Source organism: Taudactylus pleione, unplaced genomic scaffold (genome assembly GCF_031769625.1).
Source record: "Taudactylus pleione unplaced genomic scaffold, aTauple2 ptg000614l, whole genome shotgun sequence".
Lineage (NCBI taxonomy): Eukaryota > Metazoa > Chordata > Amphibia > Anura > Myobatrachidae > Taudactylus > Taudactylus pleione.
The window spans coordinates 82,823-104,227 of record NW_028285016.1 but is presented as its reverse complement, the minus strand read 5'-3'; the positions used below and the strand labels follow the sequence as shown (position 1 = coordinate 104,227).

Genomic DNA, 21,405 nt, shown 5'->3' with positions numbered 1-21,405 from the left:
ATGTAATACTAGTCTCTTACTTTCCATAACTGGGAGCCGGGCTGCTTACTTTCCATAACTGGGAGCCGGGCTGCTTACTTTCCATGACTGGGAGCCGGGCTGCTTACTTTCCATGACTGGGAGCCGGGCTTCTTACTTTCCATGACTGGGAGCCGGGCTGCTTACTTTCCATGACTGGGAGCCGGGCTGCTTACTTTCCATGACTGGGAGCCGGGCTGCTTACTTTCCATAACTGGGAGCCGGGCTGCTTACTTTCCATAACTGGGAGCCGGGCTGCTTACTTTCCATAACTGGGAGCCGGGCAGCTTACTTTCCATAACTGGGAGCCGGGCTGCTTACTTTCCATAACTGAGAGCCGGGCTGCTTACTTTCCATGACTGGGAGCCGGGCTGCTTACTTTCCATGACTGGGAGCCGGGCTGCTTACTTTCCATGACTGGGAGCCGGGCTGCTTACTTTCCATGACTGGGAGCTACTAGGTCTGCTAAGAAATTGTCAGCCCTTAGGATGTAAGAGGACGTCGAATTCCTAACGCCTATCTGTAGCCCGACGGCGAAATCCCGACAACCGCTATCTCGAAGGTAAGCGGGGCATATTAGGTATTAGCCACGTGGAGGGAGGGTTAGATTTAGGCACCCCCCGGGGAGGGTTAGGTTATTATATGGGAAGGGGGGGCAGTTCAGGGTTAGGCACCATCGGGGGGAGGTTAGGGTTAGGAACCACTAGGGGTGGGTTAGGATTAGAGGGGGGAGAGGCGGAGGGTTAGGGTACTAACCGCTCCTGTCGGCATCTTCATCCATCGGGGTGCCGCTGTCTGATTTCAACCAGCGGCTAATCGGCCGCCAATATTTCATACCCAACCCGGATATAAGTGGTCAAACACCCTTTTACTCAAATATAAAATATGGGCTGCCATGGGCAAATAAGTGATGACCCAACAAATAAAAAGTTTAAACAATACTCAAATGATTTATTAGTTAGAATAATAACAAAATCATTTTCACTATTGTAGACAATGTTGGTTAGAGCACAGGTTCTCCAACTCTGTCCTCAGGACCCCAAACAGTGCATGTTTTCCAGGTCTCCTCACAGAATCGCAAGTGAAGTAATTAGCACCACCTGTGGATCTTTTAAAATGTGTCAGTGAGTAATGACTACACTTGTGCACCTTCTGGGTGACCTGGAAAACGTGACCTGTGTGGGGTCCTGAGAAACAATGTTTGAGAGTCTCTGAGTTAGGGGAATAAATAAAAATAATAAAAAAAACCACGTAAGTCAGGTTTAAAAAGTAAAGCATAAAAGAAAAATGTAATTCTCACTTCAAATTAAATTTCACAGCTTCTGGCCACTTTCTCAGGTGTTGTTGAGTGAATGACCACTCGTCTCTTAGGTGCTGACACTACCATTAACAGTCCGCTTCATAACTCAATCTCCTGGAGTGGTCATCGGATCTTAGTGCGGAGTGTTTCCTGGTACTACAATGGCTACTTTCTATGCCCACCGCACTTTGGGAGAAACAGGCAGTGGTGACAAGTAGCTGTGGTGGCACAAGTAACCAAGTCTCTTACAGAGGCGTTGGTTGCCGGCGGCTAGTGTCTGGAGGCCACTCTCGAGGGGAGATAATGGCTGGGAAAGCCGTGTCACAGACTGTGCTATTTTCTTTCTGATGAGCTAATGTGAGGTTCCTTTCCCCCTAATGGGGCTATTCCTTGGTGGTCTTTCCTCTCTGGTAATGCTCCCATAAAGTCACGGACACCATCATTCTAACCGAACAGTTCACCTTGAGGAGGTTGGAGTTTATTAGGAGACCTTCAACTTGATAGTGGAACGTTGGGGCTCCCGGACATAGATCTCATTGCTTCCTGACTGAACGAGAATCTTCCCCAGACACCGCCCTCAGAGGACCTTGTTGCACATGCTGGCCACCAGGTGGTACTTTCATCTCTGCTACCAGTTTCCCCATATCTCTATGCTGTGGAAAGTTATCCATTGCATTTTCATAACTCCGGCTTGGCCCAGACTAGTGTGGTATGCAGGTCTTTAGGCAGTGTTGTTCGAACTGACCTTGGTAACTGCCTCAAGACCTAATAAACCATCACTCCTTTCTAGATCCCCTATTTGAATCGACTTGCTTTATTTGTGTGGAACCTGTCAGGTTAAAGCCCGGGGATGTGGGGAGAGTGTAAAGTAATAGCCCGGCAAGCTTCAAAGCTTTCAGGGGAATGTCCAGGGAAGCTGACTGGTGTGCCTAGCTGTGCTGCAACCGAGACTGAGTCCGGTAGTTGCGGCACTATGCGGTTTAACTTCCAGATGTATAAATACTAGGCTCCTGCAGCCAGAGCATGTAGTCTTTTTGCTTGCATTCACTGGGGGACCAGGAGAGCCAGCTACTGATACCCTCTAGCTCTTGGGGCAGAGAACTTGGCGTGGAGCGCTGGGGCTTGGCAGTATATGGAGGCCAGCACTTTAAAAGTGCAGGGCTGAAAAAGGGGAGAGCTCAGTGTGCTGGAGTAGGCTAAGGATGAGGAGGAGTAGGTCCCAGTACTGCCAATACTCAGAGTTAAAGTCCCAGAGTTAGAAGTAACAGCCACCAGGTCCAAAGGGACCCCCATCTCCCTGTCAGCTGCAGAATCCTGTAAGTAAGTTTTATGAGCTGGAAAGAGATCACCAGACTTCCCGGTGCCAGGTGACCACACCCCTCTGTCCATTGGAGACCATGTTAATTGTCCAAGCTATGTGCGCGCACACAACTAATGCACGCAGCTTGATTGGCTAAAGTAACCAGGACGGGCTTTTACCCTACAGTCTCGTGTGTTGGAAATGAATAAAAAGGAGCCTGTGAGCTCTTAAATTGTTTATATTCCTTGACTATCGTAAGAGTAGAGAACTTCTGTATCATCTTGTATGCTGTGGAGTAATTGTCTTTGTAAAAAACTATCCTTGGAGCAGTAAACATCTGCCTGCTTGAAGATGCCCGCACCTGCTTGTAACCTGTGCTGGTTTCCCGTTCCACCACGTGGCCAAGTGTTGCATCATCTACCCCGGACAGACTAGACCATAGTAAGGGGCCACTGGGAATTAGGTGACAGCAACCAGGAGGTGTTCCCGCAGCATGAACACGTGTCCAGAAGTAAGCAGGTGCCGGTAGTAGGAGCCTGGGAGAAGCCATTCAAGGTTCCGGTGTAGAAGTCAAGCCAGGTTGATCAAGGACGAGTAACCTCGAAGTACAACAAAACCTGTGATTTCCTGATGAGTTAGGTCATCCGGTCACACGAAACAAAGAGATTAAATAACAGGAACCCAGCCACTGAAGCAGGAGCATTTGTGGGAATACAGATCTGCAGAGAGGCATCACCAAACTAGGCATGCAGGGCATGGTGAAGCTAAATATCTATAAAATACAGTGCACAGAACTCCAGAATCCTCTCGAAGCTGCTCAAAAGATTTAAGATGCCCGTACTGATAAATTTGTCCAGATGAGGATATGTCCTGGTAAGCCAAATGTTATCTAAGTTAAGCTTGCCCAGTTAAGGAGCCTTTGAACTACAGAGGGACAACTGGGATAAGTACCACTGGTACCTAAGAGATCATAATAGAAGATCCTACCAATGTGCTGTTTTGAGAATCCTGCACCCACTCCACCAAGTAAGCATGCTAAGAAGCCATATATTAGAGACTAAACTTAGGTAGGGCTAGTCCCCCCAATGTTTTAGACCCAAATAAAATAGTACGTTTGAGTGTGCCTCTTTTTCCCAGCATTCAATGGCGGAGACAGTCGATTGATAGCTGTGAAGACCCGTGGTGGATATACTTGTACTTGGGCTGGATCACCATTGTGATGAGATTGAGTCACCAAGTAACCGTCAAAGACAATTTCTTGCAAGTATGGGCTTTAATCTTTAAAAGGTTTTTATGGTGTCAACATTCTGCAGGATATAATCATTAGAATTAGAAGTTACCCGCACTACTAAATAGGGGAGAAAACTGGACAGTAATGGAGCCAAGGAAGGGAGATAAGCTGGACTTAGACTAATCAATTTAAGGGTCAGAAAAGACACTAAAGAAATCTATTACACATTCTACACATAAAGTACTATCCACTGAACCAACCTCATTATCCAGGAACAAAAGCTTATCACAATTTTCTATGGTATCTAAAGCAACACCGGCGAAGAAGACATTCCAAAGGTTCTACGGCCAATGCGATCAAGAGAGCAGGCACCTCAGTCTGGTGCCTCTACCAAATTCAAACAGAAGTGTAGCGTGCCCATTAATACGCCCTTGTGCAGCCAGGGCAGAGAACAACAAATTTAAGACCCATGCCAAATTTTGTCAATAGCTCCCACAGTGGGTCTGGTATATTTAAATCGACATTCAGGATGTTGACGCTAGAATATCATCATGTTCTGAATGTTAACATTCACAATGTCAAAACTGACCTAATGTTGACTTTATGAAGGTCGGCATGTCAATAATGCATATCTACATTCATTTGTCATCTAGCTCTAACCACAGCCTAACACTAACTTGCCCTAACCCTAAAATCGTCTTTCAGCATTATAAATGTCAACATGTTGAATGTCGACAAACTGTCCATGTTACGTTTAGACCACATTAACACTCTGGTGTCGACATTCTGAATGTCATTTTTATGTCTACAGTACACTAGAGTTAGTCCCACTTCACTAATGGTGCATACACATGGGACGATTGTCAGCAATAACGATATCGCTGTCCGATCGCCCTGCACCTTCCTGGTGTGCTGGATGATCGATATCGATCATCCAGCACACCACCAACGATGGCCCGCGATCAGCTATCTCGGGTCCCTATAGTAACCTGGTCGACTATCAACCAGGCTGGCCTGCATGCTTGGCCGATGGACGATATCGTCCATACGTGCTCACGCATCGCAGGTCATTGGAGGAACCAAAAAATGCAGGATATGAACGATAATGATATGATCGCTATCGTTCATTTTTATCATACCGTGTGTACGCACCATATGTCAAAGGTCTTGGCAGCATTCAGAGACACCATCACTGTTTCCTTCACAGCTTCATGCATCATTCGGAGATGGTTACAAAAGATGGCGGAAATTTTGGGTAATCTATTTCCCTGACATAAAACCAGTCTGTTCTGGGTGTATTATTTGTCATATGACCATAATGAGCTAGAGTCTTGGCCAACAACTTGATGTTGGTTGATGTTTTTTACCGGATTTAGGGAGCATCCAGATCAACCCTTCAAACAAGAATACCTGCGTCTCGTAACTCATTAAAAGTCTCCAAAAGGTGACGGATGTACAAAACTATTTAGAATGTACGTCAATCGGGATGCCATCAACATCGGGAGTCTTAGTGTTAGGGAAGTAAGTCAGGTCCAAGTCGAGATCTGGGTGCATCCAAAAAATCTATGGGCTCTTGCCCCAGTCTCGGCAGAACTATCTGAATGAGATAATGCCGGAATGAGTAAGGGTGTAATTCATCGTGGTTTTCGTATAATGCCCTAGAGCAGTGGTGGCGAACCCTGGTACTCCAGCTGCTGTGGGACTACATATCCCAGCATGCACTGCCAGAGTTTTGCTATTAGGGAATGCTAAAACTGTGGAGGTGCATGCTGGGATATGTAGTCCCAAAGCAGCTAGAGTGCCAGGGTTCGCCACCACTGCCCTAGAGTAATAAAAACAAAATGTTGGCTTATCCATTCCCATGAGAGCTGTCACATTGAAGGAGTCTAGAATGGCCGGGATAGTCCTACAAGCTGATACTCTTCAGCCATATAACTGCCACCAGCATCTGGTTCTGAGTACTGTGATGAGTAAAGCGATGCCTCTTCAGCCATATAACTGCCACCAGCGTCTGCTTCTGAGTACTGTGATGAGTAAAGAGAAGCCTATGCGTGGATTCTTAATAGAGGTGATCCGACCATTCCCTTTGGGCATGTAACCAATCTGTCCTGTCCAGCTCAGAATGAGAGGTCAAATATTGGATTTCTAAGTTCCTACAAGGCTTCTCCAGCTCCTCCTCCCACTGACTCTTAAACTCCAAAATCTGATTCCTTTAGTCAAAGACAAATATAGATCCATGTACATTGGGGTGTGGTCTGGTAAACCTCTAGGCCAGAGGTTCTCAAACGCAGTTCTCAAGGCTCCCCAACAGTACCGGTTTTCGAGATATCCATGGTTGAGCATAGGTGGTTAAATCAATTTGACCGAGGTACTAATTAAGCCAGCCTTGCTCAACAATGGATGTCTCTAAACCCGAACTGTTGGGGATCCTTGTGGACCGTGTTTGGGAACCTCTGCTCTAGGCAAATTTTGTATTGCCGCAACTAAGGAGAAAACAGAAGATACTAAGAGGAGGTTAATACAATAAAGGGTATGGTATGTAGTGGAGTGGCAGGAGAATTGGAGAGCCAACGTATTCTCCAGAAAGACCTGAATGTGGTAGAGTGTCATTAGTATCCCGAAATTTTAGCTCTTATGTAATTGCAAAAAAGCCTTAATCAGACATGTTAAACCGTAATGCTTTTGTGCCTATTCATTATATGCGTGTATGTATGTACTGTCAAAGCCAGAATTATTGGCACACATCAAGATAACAGGCAAAAGCTATCATTTATAAAATAAATAAAACAGTGATTTAAATGTTCCTCAAGAACGTTGGGAGAAATTGCTTTCTATATATACACAGATGCCGTTCCTACACTATATATTTTTTAAGAATATTGTATGCTTTCTAAAACAGGGTTAACTGTTATTGCAAACCCCTAGAAATTTTAAATAAAAGCAATCTAGTCTCCAGGAACTCAATTGTTTACGCTGACCATTTCATGTTTCCCTGGGGTATAAATATGAGGTAACATCCCGTCAGCATGGCTAAAACCGTAGAGCTGGCAACCCAAATGAGACCGATGGTTGTGGACCTACACAGATTAGGGAATGGTTATAAAAAATAGTAATCAGTTGAAATTCCCATTAAGTACCATCGGGGCGATAATGAAAAACAATGAACAGCAATAAACAGGTTGGAAATTTGCCAGGAAGAGGACACCCCCACATACAGAGGATGGTAAGAGAGGCAAGAACGAAGCAAAGGTCACAGTATCTGAGCTGTTTAGCTGAATCTTGGGGTTTCACAACTTCAAAATCCTTTGTCAGATGCCATCTCCATGATCAGAAACTTTTTGGAAGAGTTCCATGGAAGAAGCTTTTCTTTACCACAAGTCACAAAATGCAGCGCCTGAACTTTGCAGAATGTCTTTGGAACTGCACATGATCAGATGAGACAGAAATGTAACTTTTTGGCCATGCACAACATCGTCCCATTTGAAGATAAAAAGGGACTGCAAAGAAAAGCACCTGATTCCCACTTCAGTCATTGATGCTTTGGGGCTGTTTTGCTGCTAGTGGCTCTTGTGAAAATCAGCGGCATAATGAATGCTACTCTATACCAGGATATTTTAGGCCAAAATCTAATCTCGGCTTTTGGAGGACATCTCAGCAAGATAATGACTCCAAGAGCACCTCAAAATCAACACTAAAATGGTTCCGGGAACACACAATCAATATTTTACAATTGTTCTCTCAGTTTCCAGATTTGAACTCATTTGATAACGTTCTGTGGGTCTCATTCAGACCCGCTCGCAAGCGGGTCGATGGTACCCAAATGCCCATGCGCACGACATCACAAGTGATGTCAGTGGGAGTGATTTTGGCTCTGATAGAGCCAAAATCACTCCAGGGCTTGCGGTAGCGAGACCCTACTGCAGGGTCTCGTCGCAAGCCCGATGGTCGCGATGGTCTTGACCATCGCGACCATCATCATGGACGCTCACATAAGCTGTGGGTGGTAACCCACAGCTATGCGGGCGTCCAAGAGGCCACTCCAATGTTAGGTAGGAGGGCCCTGATTCAGAGCGAGCGCTCTGGTCAGAGCGTCCGGCTCTGAATCAGGCCCTGTGTGTACTGAAGAGAGCAGTTCACAAGGGGGGACCCAAGAATATCAAAGAACTGGAAATGTTCTGTATGGAGGAGTGGGGTCCCCAAACAAATGTTCTTCAACCTTGTCAATCGTTACAGAAAGTGGCTCAGGGCGGTTATTTGCACCAGGGGAGGTATCACAAAATTTTAATAATGGATGTGCCAATATTTTTCTAACCTGTGTTTTTTTTTCAAAAATTTAGAGTAAACTTTTTTTTGTTCCAGACTGGCAAAATTAAAGCTCATGGTTTTATTTTATACAGTCAGGTGCATAAGTATTGGGACATTGACAGAATATTCATATTTTGGCCTCTAGTCACCACCACAATGGCTTTGAAATGAAACAAACAAGATGTGCTTTACCTGCAGACTTTCAGATTTAATTTGAGGGTAATTACATCCAAATCAGGTGAACGGTGTAGGAATTACAACGGTTTCTATATGTGCCTCCCACTTTTTAAGGGGCCAAAAGTAATGGGACTATCAACTCAAAAGCTATTTCATGGACAGGTGTGGGCTATTCCCTCGTTATTTCATTATCAATTAAGCAGGTAAAAGGTCTGGAGTTGATTCTAGGTGTGACATTTGCATTTGGAATCAGTTGCTGCCGACTTTCAATATGAGATCCAAGAGCTGTCACTATCGGTGAAGCAAGCCATCATTAGGCTGAAAAATCAAAACAAACCCATCAGAGAGATAGCAAAAACATTAGGTGTGGCCAAATCAACTGTTTGGAACATTCTTAAAAAGAAAACGCATCGGAGAGCTCAGCAACACCAAAAGACCCGGAAGACCACGGAAAACAACTGTGGTGGATGACAGAAGAATTCTTTCCCTGGTGAAGAAAAACCCCTTCACAACAGTTGGCCAAATCAAGAACACTCTCCAGGAGGTAGGTGTATATGTGTCAAAGTCAACAATCAAGAGAAGACTTCACAAGAGTGAATATAGAGGGTTCACCACAAGATGTAAACCATTGGTGAGCCACAAAAACAGGAAGACCAGATTAGAGTTTGCCAAACAACATCTAAAAAAGCCATTACAGTTCTGGAACAACATCCTATGGACAGATGAGACAAAGATCAACTTGTACCAGAGTGATGGGAAGGGAAGAGTATGGAGAAGGAAAGGAACTGCTCATGATCCAAAACATACCATCTCATCAGTGAAGTATGGTGGTGGTAGTGTCATGGCGTGGGCATGTATGGCTGCCAATGGAACTGGTTCCCTTGTATTTATTGATGATGTGACTGCTGACAAAAGCAGCAGAATGAATTCTGAAGTGTTTCGGGCAATATTATATGCTCATATTCAGTCAAATGCTTCAGAACTCATTGGACGGCGCTTCACAGTGCAGATGGACAATGACCCGAAGCATACTGCAAAAGCAACCAAAGAGTTTTTTAAGGCTAAAAAGTGGAATGTTATGCAATGGCCAAGTCAATCCCCTGACCTGAATCCGATTGAGCATGCATTTCACTTGATGAAGACAAAACTGAAGGGAAAATGCCCCAAGAACAAGCAGGAACTGAAGACATTTGCAGTAGAGGCCTGGTAGAGCATCACCAGGGATAAAACCCAGCGTCTGGTGATGTCTTTGCGTTCCAGACTTCAGGCTGTAACTGCCTGCAAAGGATTTGCAACAAAGTATTAAAAAGTGAAAGTTATATTTAGGATTGTTTAGTTTGTCCCATTACTTTTGGCCCCTTAAAAAGTGGGAGGCACATATAGAAACCGTTGTAATTCCTACACCGTTCACCTGATTTGGATGTAATTACCCTCAAATTAAATCTGAAAGTCTGCAGGTAAATCACATCTTGTTTGTTTCATTTCAAAGCTATTGTGGTGGTGAATAGAGGCCAAAATATGTCCCAATATTTATGCACCTGACTGTGTGTGTGTATGTATGTATATATATACCAAAAACACAATAGCAGGCACTCCAAAACTTGCTAGATGTACAACTGCCGCGGTGCTCAGACTCAGGGTAAAATGTATGTCTCGATATAGCGGCACTCAGCGGTCTTGTCATCAGTAATAAGACACCAGCACTGGTTTACGTCATCAACGTTTCGGAATTTAGGGCCTGACTCAGAGCCGTTCGCTATTTGTGGTCGTTCGTTCAAAAACAAGGGGTGGCTATTCAAATGATCCGTTCGCAAATTGCAGTCTGTTCACACCTCTAAGTCTGAACGAGCGAGCAAAACATACGCTCGTTTATTTGTTAAAAACGCCCCCTGCCGCTCGCACCATACGTCATGTCCGCTATTTATTAGATTAATCGAGTACATCGAACAGCGTATGAACTGCTCGCTATTCTTGTGGTTGGTTTTTTCAACCGCTATTTTGCGAGCAGTTCTGAGTTTAAAAAAACCAAGTGACGTGGTCAATGACGCTGCTGGATTAATTATGCACACCCATAATACGCCCGTTTTGACCTTTAAGCACGCCTGCGATCGGATCTCCACTCCCCATTTTCAAGCACCTTCCCCTGTTACCACCCACATATGCCTCATTCTGTCACTCAAAATAGCAGACACTCGCTATATTGCGAGCACATGAATTTCGGCCGCACTGACTGGTTCGCGCATGCGTATAACGATCCATACGCATGCGCAGATGTGCGAACATCGCTCGGAACGAGCCTACTGCCGCTAGCGAGTGGCTCTGAATGAGGGCCTTAATCCGTCATCAGGATGTACAAAAAGAAATACACATATAAAGCAGACTCACCTATACAGCCCTCACCAAGTGAAAAGTGATGTCAAGTGCCGCTCAAACCACTCCGGGACCCCCGCCGCTTCCTTGTCTGACATCACATCCGCACCCACGCTGTCAGCGCCAGACGTACGTGCGTCAACACGGAAACGTGAGTATGAACCCAGGTAGTTGGTAATGGAAGCGGTCACCTAGGAGATAGTAAACAAAGTGCACAAGAAAATATAAACATTGGCAGAGAAGTAATATGCATAACCCAAAAGGACAATAGCAAACAATAATAATAGTACATATACCATCTATCGCTAGAGCTGATGGGAAATACCCTCAACTAAGTAAACAAAGCTGGATAGAGGGATCGAAAATCAAGATCAAACAAAATAAATATAAATCTTTAAAGAAAAACACTATATGGCAATTGGTCATTCAGTCCTCTAGGTCTAACGGTATCTAATCTGTGGATCCATTGTGTCTCTAGACGCAACAATGAGTGTCCTCGATCTCCACCACGTAGGTCCTCCGGAACATGATCTATAATTATAGATCTCAATGACGACAGATTGTGCTTAGCAGCATCAAACTGTATTACATAGGCAAAACCATCAGGACCTTTAATTGAGATATATAATTATAGATCATGTTCCGGAGGACCTACGTGGTGGAGATCGAGGACACTCATTGTTGCGTCTAGAGACACAATGGATCCACAGATTAGATACCGTTAGACCTAGAGGACTGAATGACCAATTGCCATATAGTGTTTTTCTTTAAAGATTTATATTTATTTCGTTTGATCTTGATTTTCGATCCCTCTATCCAGCTTTGTTTACTTAGTTGAGGGTATTTCCCATCAGCTCTAGCGATAGATGGTATATGTACTATTATTATTGTTTGCTATTGTCCTTTTGGGTTATGCATATTACTTCTCTGCCAATGTTTATATTTTCTTGTGCACTTTGTTTACTATCTCCTAGGTGACCGCTTCCATTACCAACTACCTGGGTTCATACTCACGTTTCCGTGTTGACGCACGGACGTCTGGCGCTGACAGCGTGGGTGCGGATGTGACGTCAGACCAGGAAGCGGCGGGGGTCCCAGAGTGGTTTGAGCGGCACTTGACATCACTTTTCACTTGGTGAGGGCTGTATAGGTGAGTCTGCTTTATATGTGTATTTCTTTTTGTATATCCTGATGACGGATTAAATACCGAAACGTTGGTGACGTAAACCAGTGCTGGTGTCTTATTACTGATGACAAGACCGCTGAGTGCCGCTATATCGAGATATAGATATATAGCTGCATCTAAAAAACGTAGAGAATTCTGGAGGAGGGGGGGTGGGCAGGGTGTTTAAGGGGCTACACCTCAAAGGCTATAGGAGGTACGGATCTGAAATTTGGTATGGCCGGGTAGAACTGTCACTGGGTGCTGCATGCCAAATTTCAGGGCAAAAACCTAACAAATGAGGACATGGCAGTAATCTAAATCTCCAACTGTCACTTTTTTCTGACATTCTCAATTAGGAACCTTTCTCTGCTGGAGTCTATGGGGGATATTTGGGAAGGCATAACTCAAGGTAGGGGTGGAATTTAGACTTTGGGTTTGTTTTATTAGGTAGCTATTGTGCCAGGGTACGTGCTTTTGGGGTTCAGGTAAATTAGAAAGTTACAGTTTTTATACTATTACCTCAAGAATGTGCCATTGAATAGATAGGACTTTCAACTTGTTGCGCAACTGCAGTAGGAGCCTCCAGCGGGTGTAATAACTGGCTTCACTTGGGTGCAGCAAGATGGCCGTCGTTTGTGGGCGGTAGCGGGGGTAACCTCTTCACACAATCCAGGGTCCTGGCAAAAAAAAAACGGAGATATCCTGACCCTCGTACATTAGTAGTGTTGTATAAGAACACTACTACCTGAATGACAGCTCCGCCCGGGATTTCAGTACAGAAATCCCGGTGCGGCGTGCTCATTGGCTGAGAGAGGCGAGCCTTCCGCCTCTCAGCCAATGAGCCGTTCTCACCATTGAATTCAATGGTGAGAACCGATAGTGCCCATTTCAAAAATGGCGCCTCAGCGGCATTTTTGAAATTCAAAGATGGCCACCGAGAGCCAATCAGGGCTCGTGACGTCATCACCCCGCCCCCTCGGCTGGCTTAAATAGAGTCAGCGCGAGCTCCGTCCATCCTGTCCGTCAGCCAGGGAGCTGGAGAGACCAGCTGAAGCAAGATGACGCCGGGAAGCCCTGGATGGGCAGCGCCCGCGCAAAAGAGCTTAATGGCCGACGCGCTCCAGGTGAAGGTGCGGCATAATAAAATACTTTTAAAAACGGTTTCTGTTTTATTTTAATATTTCTTTTGCAGGGGTACTATAGGTGTCAGCAGGCCCTTAATGCCCTGCTTGCTGGTACTTGTTCTCCAAGTACCAGCATGCGGGGGAGGCTTGCTGGGACCTGTAGTACTACTGCAAAAGCCAATATTTATATTTTCTTATGCACCACACTATACATAATCAACCTGGCACCTACCGCCGAGGGGTGCCGGGGATAGCCCCGGGCTATCGGCCTGGGGTGTCCTGAGGGGGACCCCTTTATTGGACTGACTAGCGGGTCAGGGGTGATGCTGTGGCTGGGGGGCTCGATGAAAGGGCTCCCCTGGCTGTGGCATCACCCTGCCGCTAGACGGAGTCCGGTGCTGATTCTGGGAGATACAGGGGGAGCCCTATGCATTTTTTCCCCCTGTATTTCCAGAACCAGGACCGGCTCAGAGCCCTGTGCTGGTTGCGCTAAATACGGGGGACCCCTACGTCATTTGTCCCCCGTATTTTGTCAACCAGGACAGGTTCTGAAAGGCCTGGTGCTGGTTGTGCTTAATACAGGAGACCCCTACGTCGTTTGTTCCCTGTATTTAGCACAGCCAGCCCGGGGCTGGTTGTTTTCTGGGGGAGGAAGGGGGGGATACGCTTTATTTTTTTTTACACATTCAATTTTTAACATAGATGCGTAGATCTCACTACTGCATTCGTCCATCTGTGACTTATTGATTTGATTTTCTCAGGAGCATACGCACTACCAGTGAGCCCTCTGTCGCCCACTTATGCCCTCTTTGCACTGCACCGCTGCCACTGCTCTGCACCACTGCTGCTGCCGCTACCCCACACCTATAGAGGTGTCTCGCACTCTGCACCTCCCAAACCCGCCTCCTGTGTGCTGTCCCCTCTTCCACCTGCGTTAGTGTACCATTTTGTTGCCCTTCTTCCCTGCAGGTGGCCCGGTTTGCTTATCCAAACCCTGATAGTGAATAAATGTTAAAAAAGCTATGAAATACCATACACAAAAAACCTTACAGTTTCACATGTCCCATTAAGGCTGCTTAGACATGATCTGAAAATTCACAAAACCTATTGATTTTCTGCCACTCAAACTTCAAAAAGCAATGAAATTACGATCATTAAGGCTGACGCCTTAATGGACGTGTTCCTTGCGCAATACAGATATGGTATACCATCACACCCTGTGGTTAACTGCAGATTCAGCACTCACAGAATGAGATTGCTGTCACTCACAAAATGGTGGAGCTGCTAATTCACAGAATTGTGTGCTCATTGGAATACACACATGCAGTCTATGCAACTGAGGTTAAAGCAGAGAATAGAGCTATGCAGATGGGATAAAAGTGGTGTGGATGGGGGGAGGAGACACAGCAGCGTGGATAGGTGAGACACAAAGGCGTGTAGAGGAGGGAAGGTAATGCAGTACAGAGGGGGTGGGGGTAGCCAAAGTAATGCAGATGGGTGGAAAACAGTGGTGCGGGTGGGGGGAGGAGACAATAGTAGGGATTGGGGAAGACAGATTAGTGTGGATGGATAGGAAGACAGAGTGGTGCGGATGGGGGGAGGAGACAGAGTGGCACGGATGCAGGGCGGTGCAGATGGAGAAAGACAGATTGGTGCGGATGAGAGAACACAGACTACCATAGTTCGGAGACCACACAGCAGTAGGGATTGGGGAAGACAGAGTGGTGCGGGTGGTGGGGGGACCAGAGTAGTGCAGATGGAGGAAGAAAGAGTGCCACAGATGAGAGAGACACAGCAGCGTGGCCGTGGAGAAGGCACGAATGCAGGGCGGTGCGGCTGGGGAAAACATTGGTGCGGAAGAGAGAACACAGACTATCACAGTTGGGAGACCACACAGCAGTAGGGATTGAGGAAGACAGATTGGTGTGGATGGGGAGGAAGACAGAGTGGTGCGGGTGGTGGTGGGAGACAGAGTTGCACGGTTGGGGGGGGACCAGAGTAGTGCAGATGGAGGAAGAAAGAGGGCCACAGAGGAAAGGAAGACAGCAACGTGGCTGTGGAGAAGGCACGGATACAGGGCAGTGCGGCTGGGGAAAAACATTGGTGCAGATGAGGGAACACAGACTATCACAGTTGGGAGACCACACAGCAGTAGGGATTGGGGAATATATAGCAGCATGGAGGCATATAGGGGAAGAAAGTGTACATGCATACACAGAGTATGATATTTTTAATGGAGCTGAAGGTGTATTCTAAAAGAGATAAATATATGCAGTGAGAAGGATGTGGGAAGCCAGTGAGATTGTTTGGTGATCAAATGGGAGGATTGTGGGCACTGAGTGGGATGTGGGAGCCACATAACTGCTCAAACCTCAGTTGCATAGACTGCATGTGTGTATTCCAATGAGCACACAATTCTCTGAATTACCGCCACCATTTTGTGAGTGATAGCAATCTCACTCTCTGAGAGTGCTGAATCTGCACTTAACCACAGTGTGTGATGGCATACCATATCTGTATTGCGCAAGGAACACATTCATTAAGGCGTCAGCCTTAATTATCGTAATTTCATTGCTTTTTGAAGTTTGAGTGGCAGAAAATCAAAAGGTTTTGTGAATTTTCAGATCATGTCTAAACAGCCTTAATGGGTTTTTTGTCTATGGAATATATATATATATATATATATATATATATATATATATATATATATAATGATTTTATCTAAAGTATGTCAATTATTCTTAAGTTGACGTTATGTGTGTTTATGTGTGTATGTATATATTTAGGTCTGATAGATATAGAAAAACTAAATTTTGGCTTCTAATCAGTTCTACCATGCTCTTAATGTTAACTTAGCGCTACATGAGTGTGTGTGTATATATATATATATATATATATATATAATTTTATAAGGGGATCGTTTTACTACACTTCTGTCTTAGATGTAGTATTGAATTTATGAATGGTTAAGTGTGTTTTGGGGTAAGACTGTTGTGTGCAATCTCGGCTCTCCTCTTTCCCATCAGCATCCCCCAAGCTTTTGACCCTGGCCCCCTTCTCTTCCAGAAAACCTCTCCCCTCAGCTTATGACTTCCTTTGGCCACTAATAGCACCTGTATGTTGATGACACCCATATTTACCCGTCTTCCACAGTCCTCTCCCCTGCCGTACTCTACCCACATCAGGGCTGCCAACAGAAATTGTGGGGCTCAGTAAAAATTAAACAAGAGCCCCCTTCCCCAAATCCACCTGCCCAATGGATGCAGAAATGCAGTATGGAGCCCTACAAATGTAAACACACCTAAATAAATAGGTGTTAAATAGGCTTCCCCCATGCATAGGCATTTGTATCACTGGTACTACACCCCCTTATATTGAGAAACAACATTTGTGGTAAAATAGTGCTTACAGGCCATCTTTCATCAGCTCCCATGTGACATTACTACACCCCCACACATATATTACCAAATAACTTCAATATATCCCTATAGAATATAATATACAACCTGTAATATTAATATACCCCACTGCACAAAACATTACCACACAACTCCCTAAATACAATCCCCTTTATCCCACCTCAACCCCCCAAAAAATATTTAGTATACAACCCCTCATGGTACATTACTACACTCCCTGATCTACCTCCTCTACCAGATAATGTAAGTATACACCCCCCCAATACATTACACCCCTCAACCCTTCTAATTTCCCATATAATATAAGTATACCCACCAAATAGACTACTATATTCCTCCAACCCTACTCACCCCATAGGTAATGTTTACTCCCCTCCTGGTACTTTACATCCCTCAACCCCCCCCCCTCCCCATATAATATAAATATGCATAGCCCACCTCAAGCACATAACATGAAAAGTACAGAGCCCTCAGGTACTGTTTTCCATTGCACATGATGATGCAGCCATCTTGGGAGATGAACAGGCCGGGCAGAGCATGAGGGGACTGGTGGAGGGGGTGGAGAATCCTGTGGTCAAATCGGATCTCACACTCCACATGCAGGGGAGATGGACAAGCTGGGCAGAGCAGGAGGGTGGGTGCGGGTGGGACTCAGAAAGTGGGTGGTGAGAGGAGACTTTACACATGCAAGGGGGAGAAGAAAAGACAGATCAGGCAGAGACACAGACTAAGTGGGGCAGTGCTGAAGCCTCTGTATAGCCCTCCTATGAGAAGGGGACCTTCAGCTGCTGATCCACCACTAGTCACAGTGACTGACACTGGGTTCCACAACGCACCAATGATCCTGGAAGCAAACTAGCTTTGTACTCACAATCTGACATCTGCCTGTGACTTAGAAGCAGTTCACAGGTGGGATCATCTGCAGGCCCCACTCTGAGCCTGCTACTGGCTATACCCTACTGTCGGCGGCACAGATCACATCCTCATGGACTACACCATTTTCTTAACCTCCACTCCAAAACTGAAGTCATTGACTTTTCTTCTACCAAGGTCATCTCTCCCCTTGTCAAATCCCAGTTCTCCCCTTGTGTTGACACCACCTCCCTTTCCTGTGTCCTTTTACTCCACTATGTGGGTGTCATTTTTTACTCTACAGTTCTTACAGTCATTCAATTTCCTTCAATTATTCTGTCCTCCCAGTTAGCCACATCCACCTTCGTAATATCTCCAAGATCAGCCCCAGGCCCTTTCATCGCCAAGATCACTGGAACCTAGTCATCCCAATTCTACTAAACTCCCACCTTGCTGTTCTTCAACTTAACTTCAACACCACTGCCTGTTTCATATTCCCCTCTCGCCGCTCCACTTTTGCTGTCCCTCTTTGCCAGTTGCCCCACTGGCTACCAGTCCTTTACAGAATAAATGTTGAACTTCTCTCACTCTCCTACAGAGACCTTGGCCACTGTTCTCCTTACATCTCCAGTTTAATCTTCTCAAGCTCCCTCATGTCTTCATTCTGCCAGTGACTGTTGCCTCTTTTCCTTCCTGATCACCACTTCCCACTTTCACCTTCAGGATTTCACCTGTGCTGTTCCCAAACTCTACTATACCTCTCCAACGCTCAATCAGACCTGCATCTAAACACTGCTCCAGTAGTTATAAATTGTACCATGAAAGATCTTGAATTTACCCATTTGATGGCAATTTGGGGACCTTTTGCATTGCTTATATCTGAAATGTAATCTTATTGCAGGGAAACGTTAATGTTCCTTTATATTTGTTTTTTTATTCTCATCAGTTGAACAACTCAACAGGAATACCTCAGAGGAACATCTCTGCTTTTCTTCAGATGGTGAAATTGAAGATCACCTCACACGAGATGCTCAAGGAGAAACCTCTATTACTCCATCTGATCCCACATGTTATGGGGATTTTAGAGTAGATACGACATTTTCCTCTTCTATAGGTATCAGATATATTACACAGATCGCAGAACCTATTACCCATCAGTCAGTTAAGGCCGGAGAGAAGCCATTTTCATGCTCTGAGTGTGGGAATTCTTTTACACGTAAAGCACATCTTATTACACATCAGAGAATTCACACAGGTGAGAAGCCATTTTCATGTTCTGAGTGTGGGAAACGTTTTACTGAGAAATCAGCTGTTGTTAGGCACAAGAGACTTCACTCAGGTGAGAAACCATTTCCATGCTCTGAGTGTGGGAAATGGTTTACACACAAATCATCTCTTGTTACACATCAGAGACTTCACAGAGGTGAGAAACCATTTCCATGTTCTGAGTGTGGGAAATGTTTTAGACAGAAATCCGACCTTGCTGCACATCAGAGAAATCACACGGGTGAGAAACCATTTTCATGCCCTGAGTGTGGAAAATTTTTCACACACAAATCAGCTCTTGTTATGCATGAGAGAAATCACAGAGGTGAGAGGCCATTTACATGTTCAGTGTGTGGGAAAACTTTTGCAGGGAAATCACATCTGGTTAGACATGAGAAACTTCACACAGGTGAGAAACCATTTTCATGTCCTGAGTGTGAGAAATGTTTTACACGCGAATCACATCTTGTTAGACATGAGAGACTTCACACAGGTGAAAAACCATTTCCCTGTCCTGAGTGTGGGAAATGTTTTTCAAGGGAATCACATCTTGTTACACATGAGAAAAGTCACACAGGTGAGAAACCATTTTTATGTTCTGAGTGTGGGAAATGTTTTACACAGAAATCATATCTTGTTATACATGAGAGACGTCACACAGGTGAGAAGCCATATACATGCTCTGAGTGTGGGAAATGTTTTACCCAGTCATCAGATCTTGTAAAACATAAGAGAATTCACACGGGTGAGAAACCATTTCCATGTACTGTGTGTGGGAAAGGTTTTACGCATAAATCACATCTTATTAGACATGAGAGATGTCACACAGGTGAGAAGCCATTTTCATGTTTTGAGTGTGGGAAATGTTTTACACATAAATCAGCTCTTGTTGCACATAAGAAAACACACAGCGATGAGACCCCATTTCCATGTACTGAGTGTGGGAAATGTTTTTCATGTAAAGCATATCTTGATAAACACCAGAAAACTCACAGAGGAGAGTAAAAAAATTAAATGAGCTAATCAGAAGTATCAATACTTTTAACTATTGTTAAATCCATTGATATTAATACTGTAAATTGAATAGACAGACATAAATACATTTACAGAAAATTGATAAAATACAAAACAAACAATAAGAAATTTAAATATTTCCAATTTTTTTTATGCATCTGTATTTGGTGTGCTGTTGAGTTTATATTTTTCATCTATTTATAAAAGAATACATAAAAAATATAAATAATCTCACTGGTGTACAAAAGCAAAGCATTTCACGGATTGCAGCTTTATTCCATACTGCCTGAGTAGACGGACTGCGAAACGCGTTGCTTTTGGACACCACACAGATTATTGATTTTAAAATTCTTTTTAATATTTTTGTTTTCATTTCGTTTTGCTTTAAGTCTGTTATTTTATGATTGAATTGCTATTTTTAATAATATACTGTGAAGTTTTCAGAGTGTAATAGTTTGATCTTGTGATAGTGATTATTTGCACTGTTATCAAGTGAGTCCATTATAGGGGGCACTTCACTCCAGGACCCACCAGTGTATATATTTTATGGTTTGTTCATTTTAAACACAGTAGTTACTGATACGGTCTGTCAGCTTGTTGGAGTAACAACACTCCAGGACAAGGCTATTAAATATTAGTTATTCAACAAAGAGTGTTTCCAGTCTTACTTGTGATAGTGAACGTTTATTTTTGATATGTGAGTAAATTGATGATCCAGAGTTGGTTTGAGGTTTGCCATTTATTAGGTTATTACCCAGTGCCGGGGGTATTTTGTTATTTGCATATTCACGAGTTTTAACTGCCAGTACTAATGATAGCAGTGGCAACTGGGGCCGGTCTGGCTATGCACCTGAATCCATGCGGATACCCATTGTAGTATATGGTCCTTTTAATCTAGCTCTCGTGTCCGCTTTTACATGCTACTCAGACCCATGATGTGGGATTTGGAATACTATTATAATTGGTCATACTCACACAAGCTGTGTAATGGCTGATATCTGTTCAGCTCACACACAGCTCCAGGAATGTGTTACCACAATGCAAATAGAATTATTTCCTTCTATGTGGCTATTCCTTGTATAAGTTCATAGACATTTCCCATACGCAGAGTGTGTGTAGTATGTATGCCCTATGCCAATAACCAGTGTATGTGTGTATAACTGAGTGCTCTGTGGGGCTGTATTGTTTCTAAGCAGTAACTTTATCTCTATGGTTCCCGCAAGTCTGGTTGGGTAACCGTATTCCTCATCTCCTTAGTAGGTAGTAAGAACCACTTTCACCTTCTCTTTGGACTTGATTCAGAAGGTAATGGACATTTGTGTAAGTGACATCTTATATGGCTCCATTACATATTGTTCAAATTATATGGTGATAAGGTGACCTGGGGCACAGGAATCTGATGGCTGTCCGTCTTGTCCTAAACATGTACATGCCTCAGACTCCCAATATTCAGCCAGTAGAGAATATATACTGGTGGATTCCCTGTTTACTTTACAAGAGAAAGTGAATGGAGGGGGCTGAGGTTGATTTAAGATCGTGTTGGACCTTTGTCCAAAGATCCAACATAGGGGGGTATCCAGTTAGCCCCGAAGTGCCGCCCGTCGCCGGCACTTATCGTGAATATATAATAATCCACGATAAGTGCTGTTTTTTCACCACCTAAATGGCGAAAACACACGTGCGCGAGCTTATCGCGGGTCCTGTGTGTTTTCGGGAGAGCTATCCTATTATTTCGACCAAAATAATAGGATAGGATGAAAAAAAACATAGGCGTAAAATGGGGATAATAAGCGAAAAATACCCGGCTATCCATTAGCGCCCAAACAATGTTCGGGGCTAATTGGATACTCCCCTTAGAGTTTCT

At 44.4% G+C, this 21,405-nt stretch overlaps 1 protein-coding gene across 3 annotated transcripts in view; it reads left to right on the top strand.

Moving 5' to 3' along the window:
* LOC148479702 (uncharacterized) overlaps nucleotides 1-20,153 on the top strand; it is a 28,261-nt gene extending 8,108 nt beyond the window's left edge. For all 3 annotated transcript variants that reach the window (XM_088454421.1, XM_088454422.1, XM_088454420.1), the window contains one exon: nucleotides 18,208-20,153. In XM_088454421.1, the coding sequence (XP_088310547.1) occupies nucleotides 18,208-19,532 (1,325 nt within the window). In that variant the 3' untranslated portion in view covers nucleotides 19,533-20,153. The remainder of the gene's footprint in view (nucleotides 1-18,207) is intronic.
* Nucleotides 20,154-21,405: the final 1,252 nt, after the last annotated feature.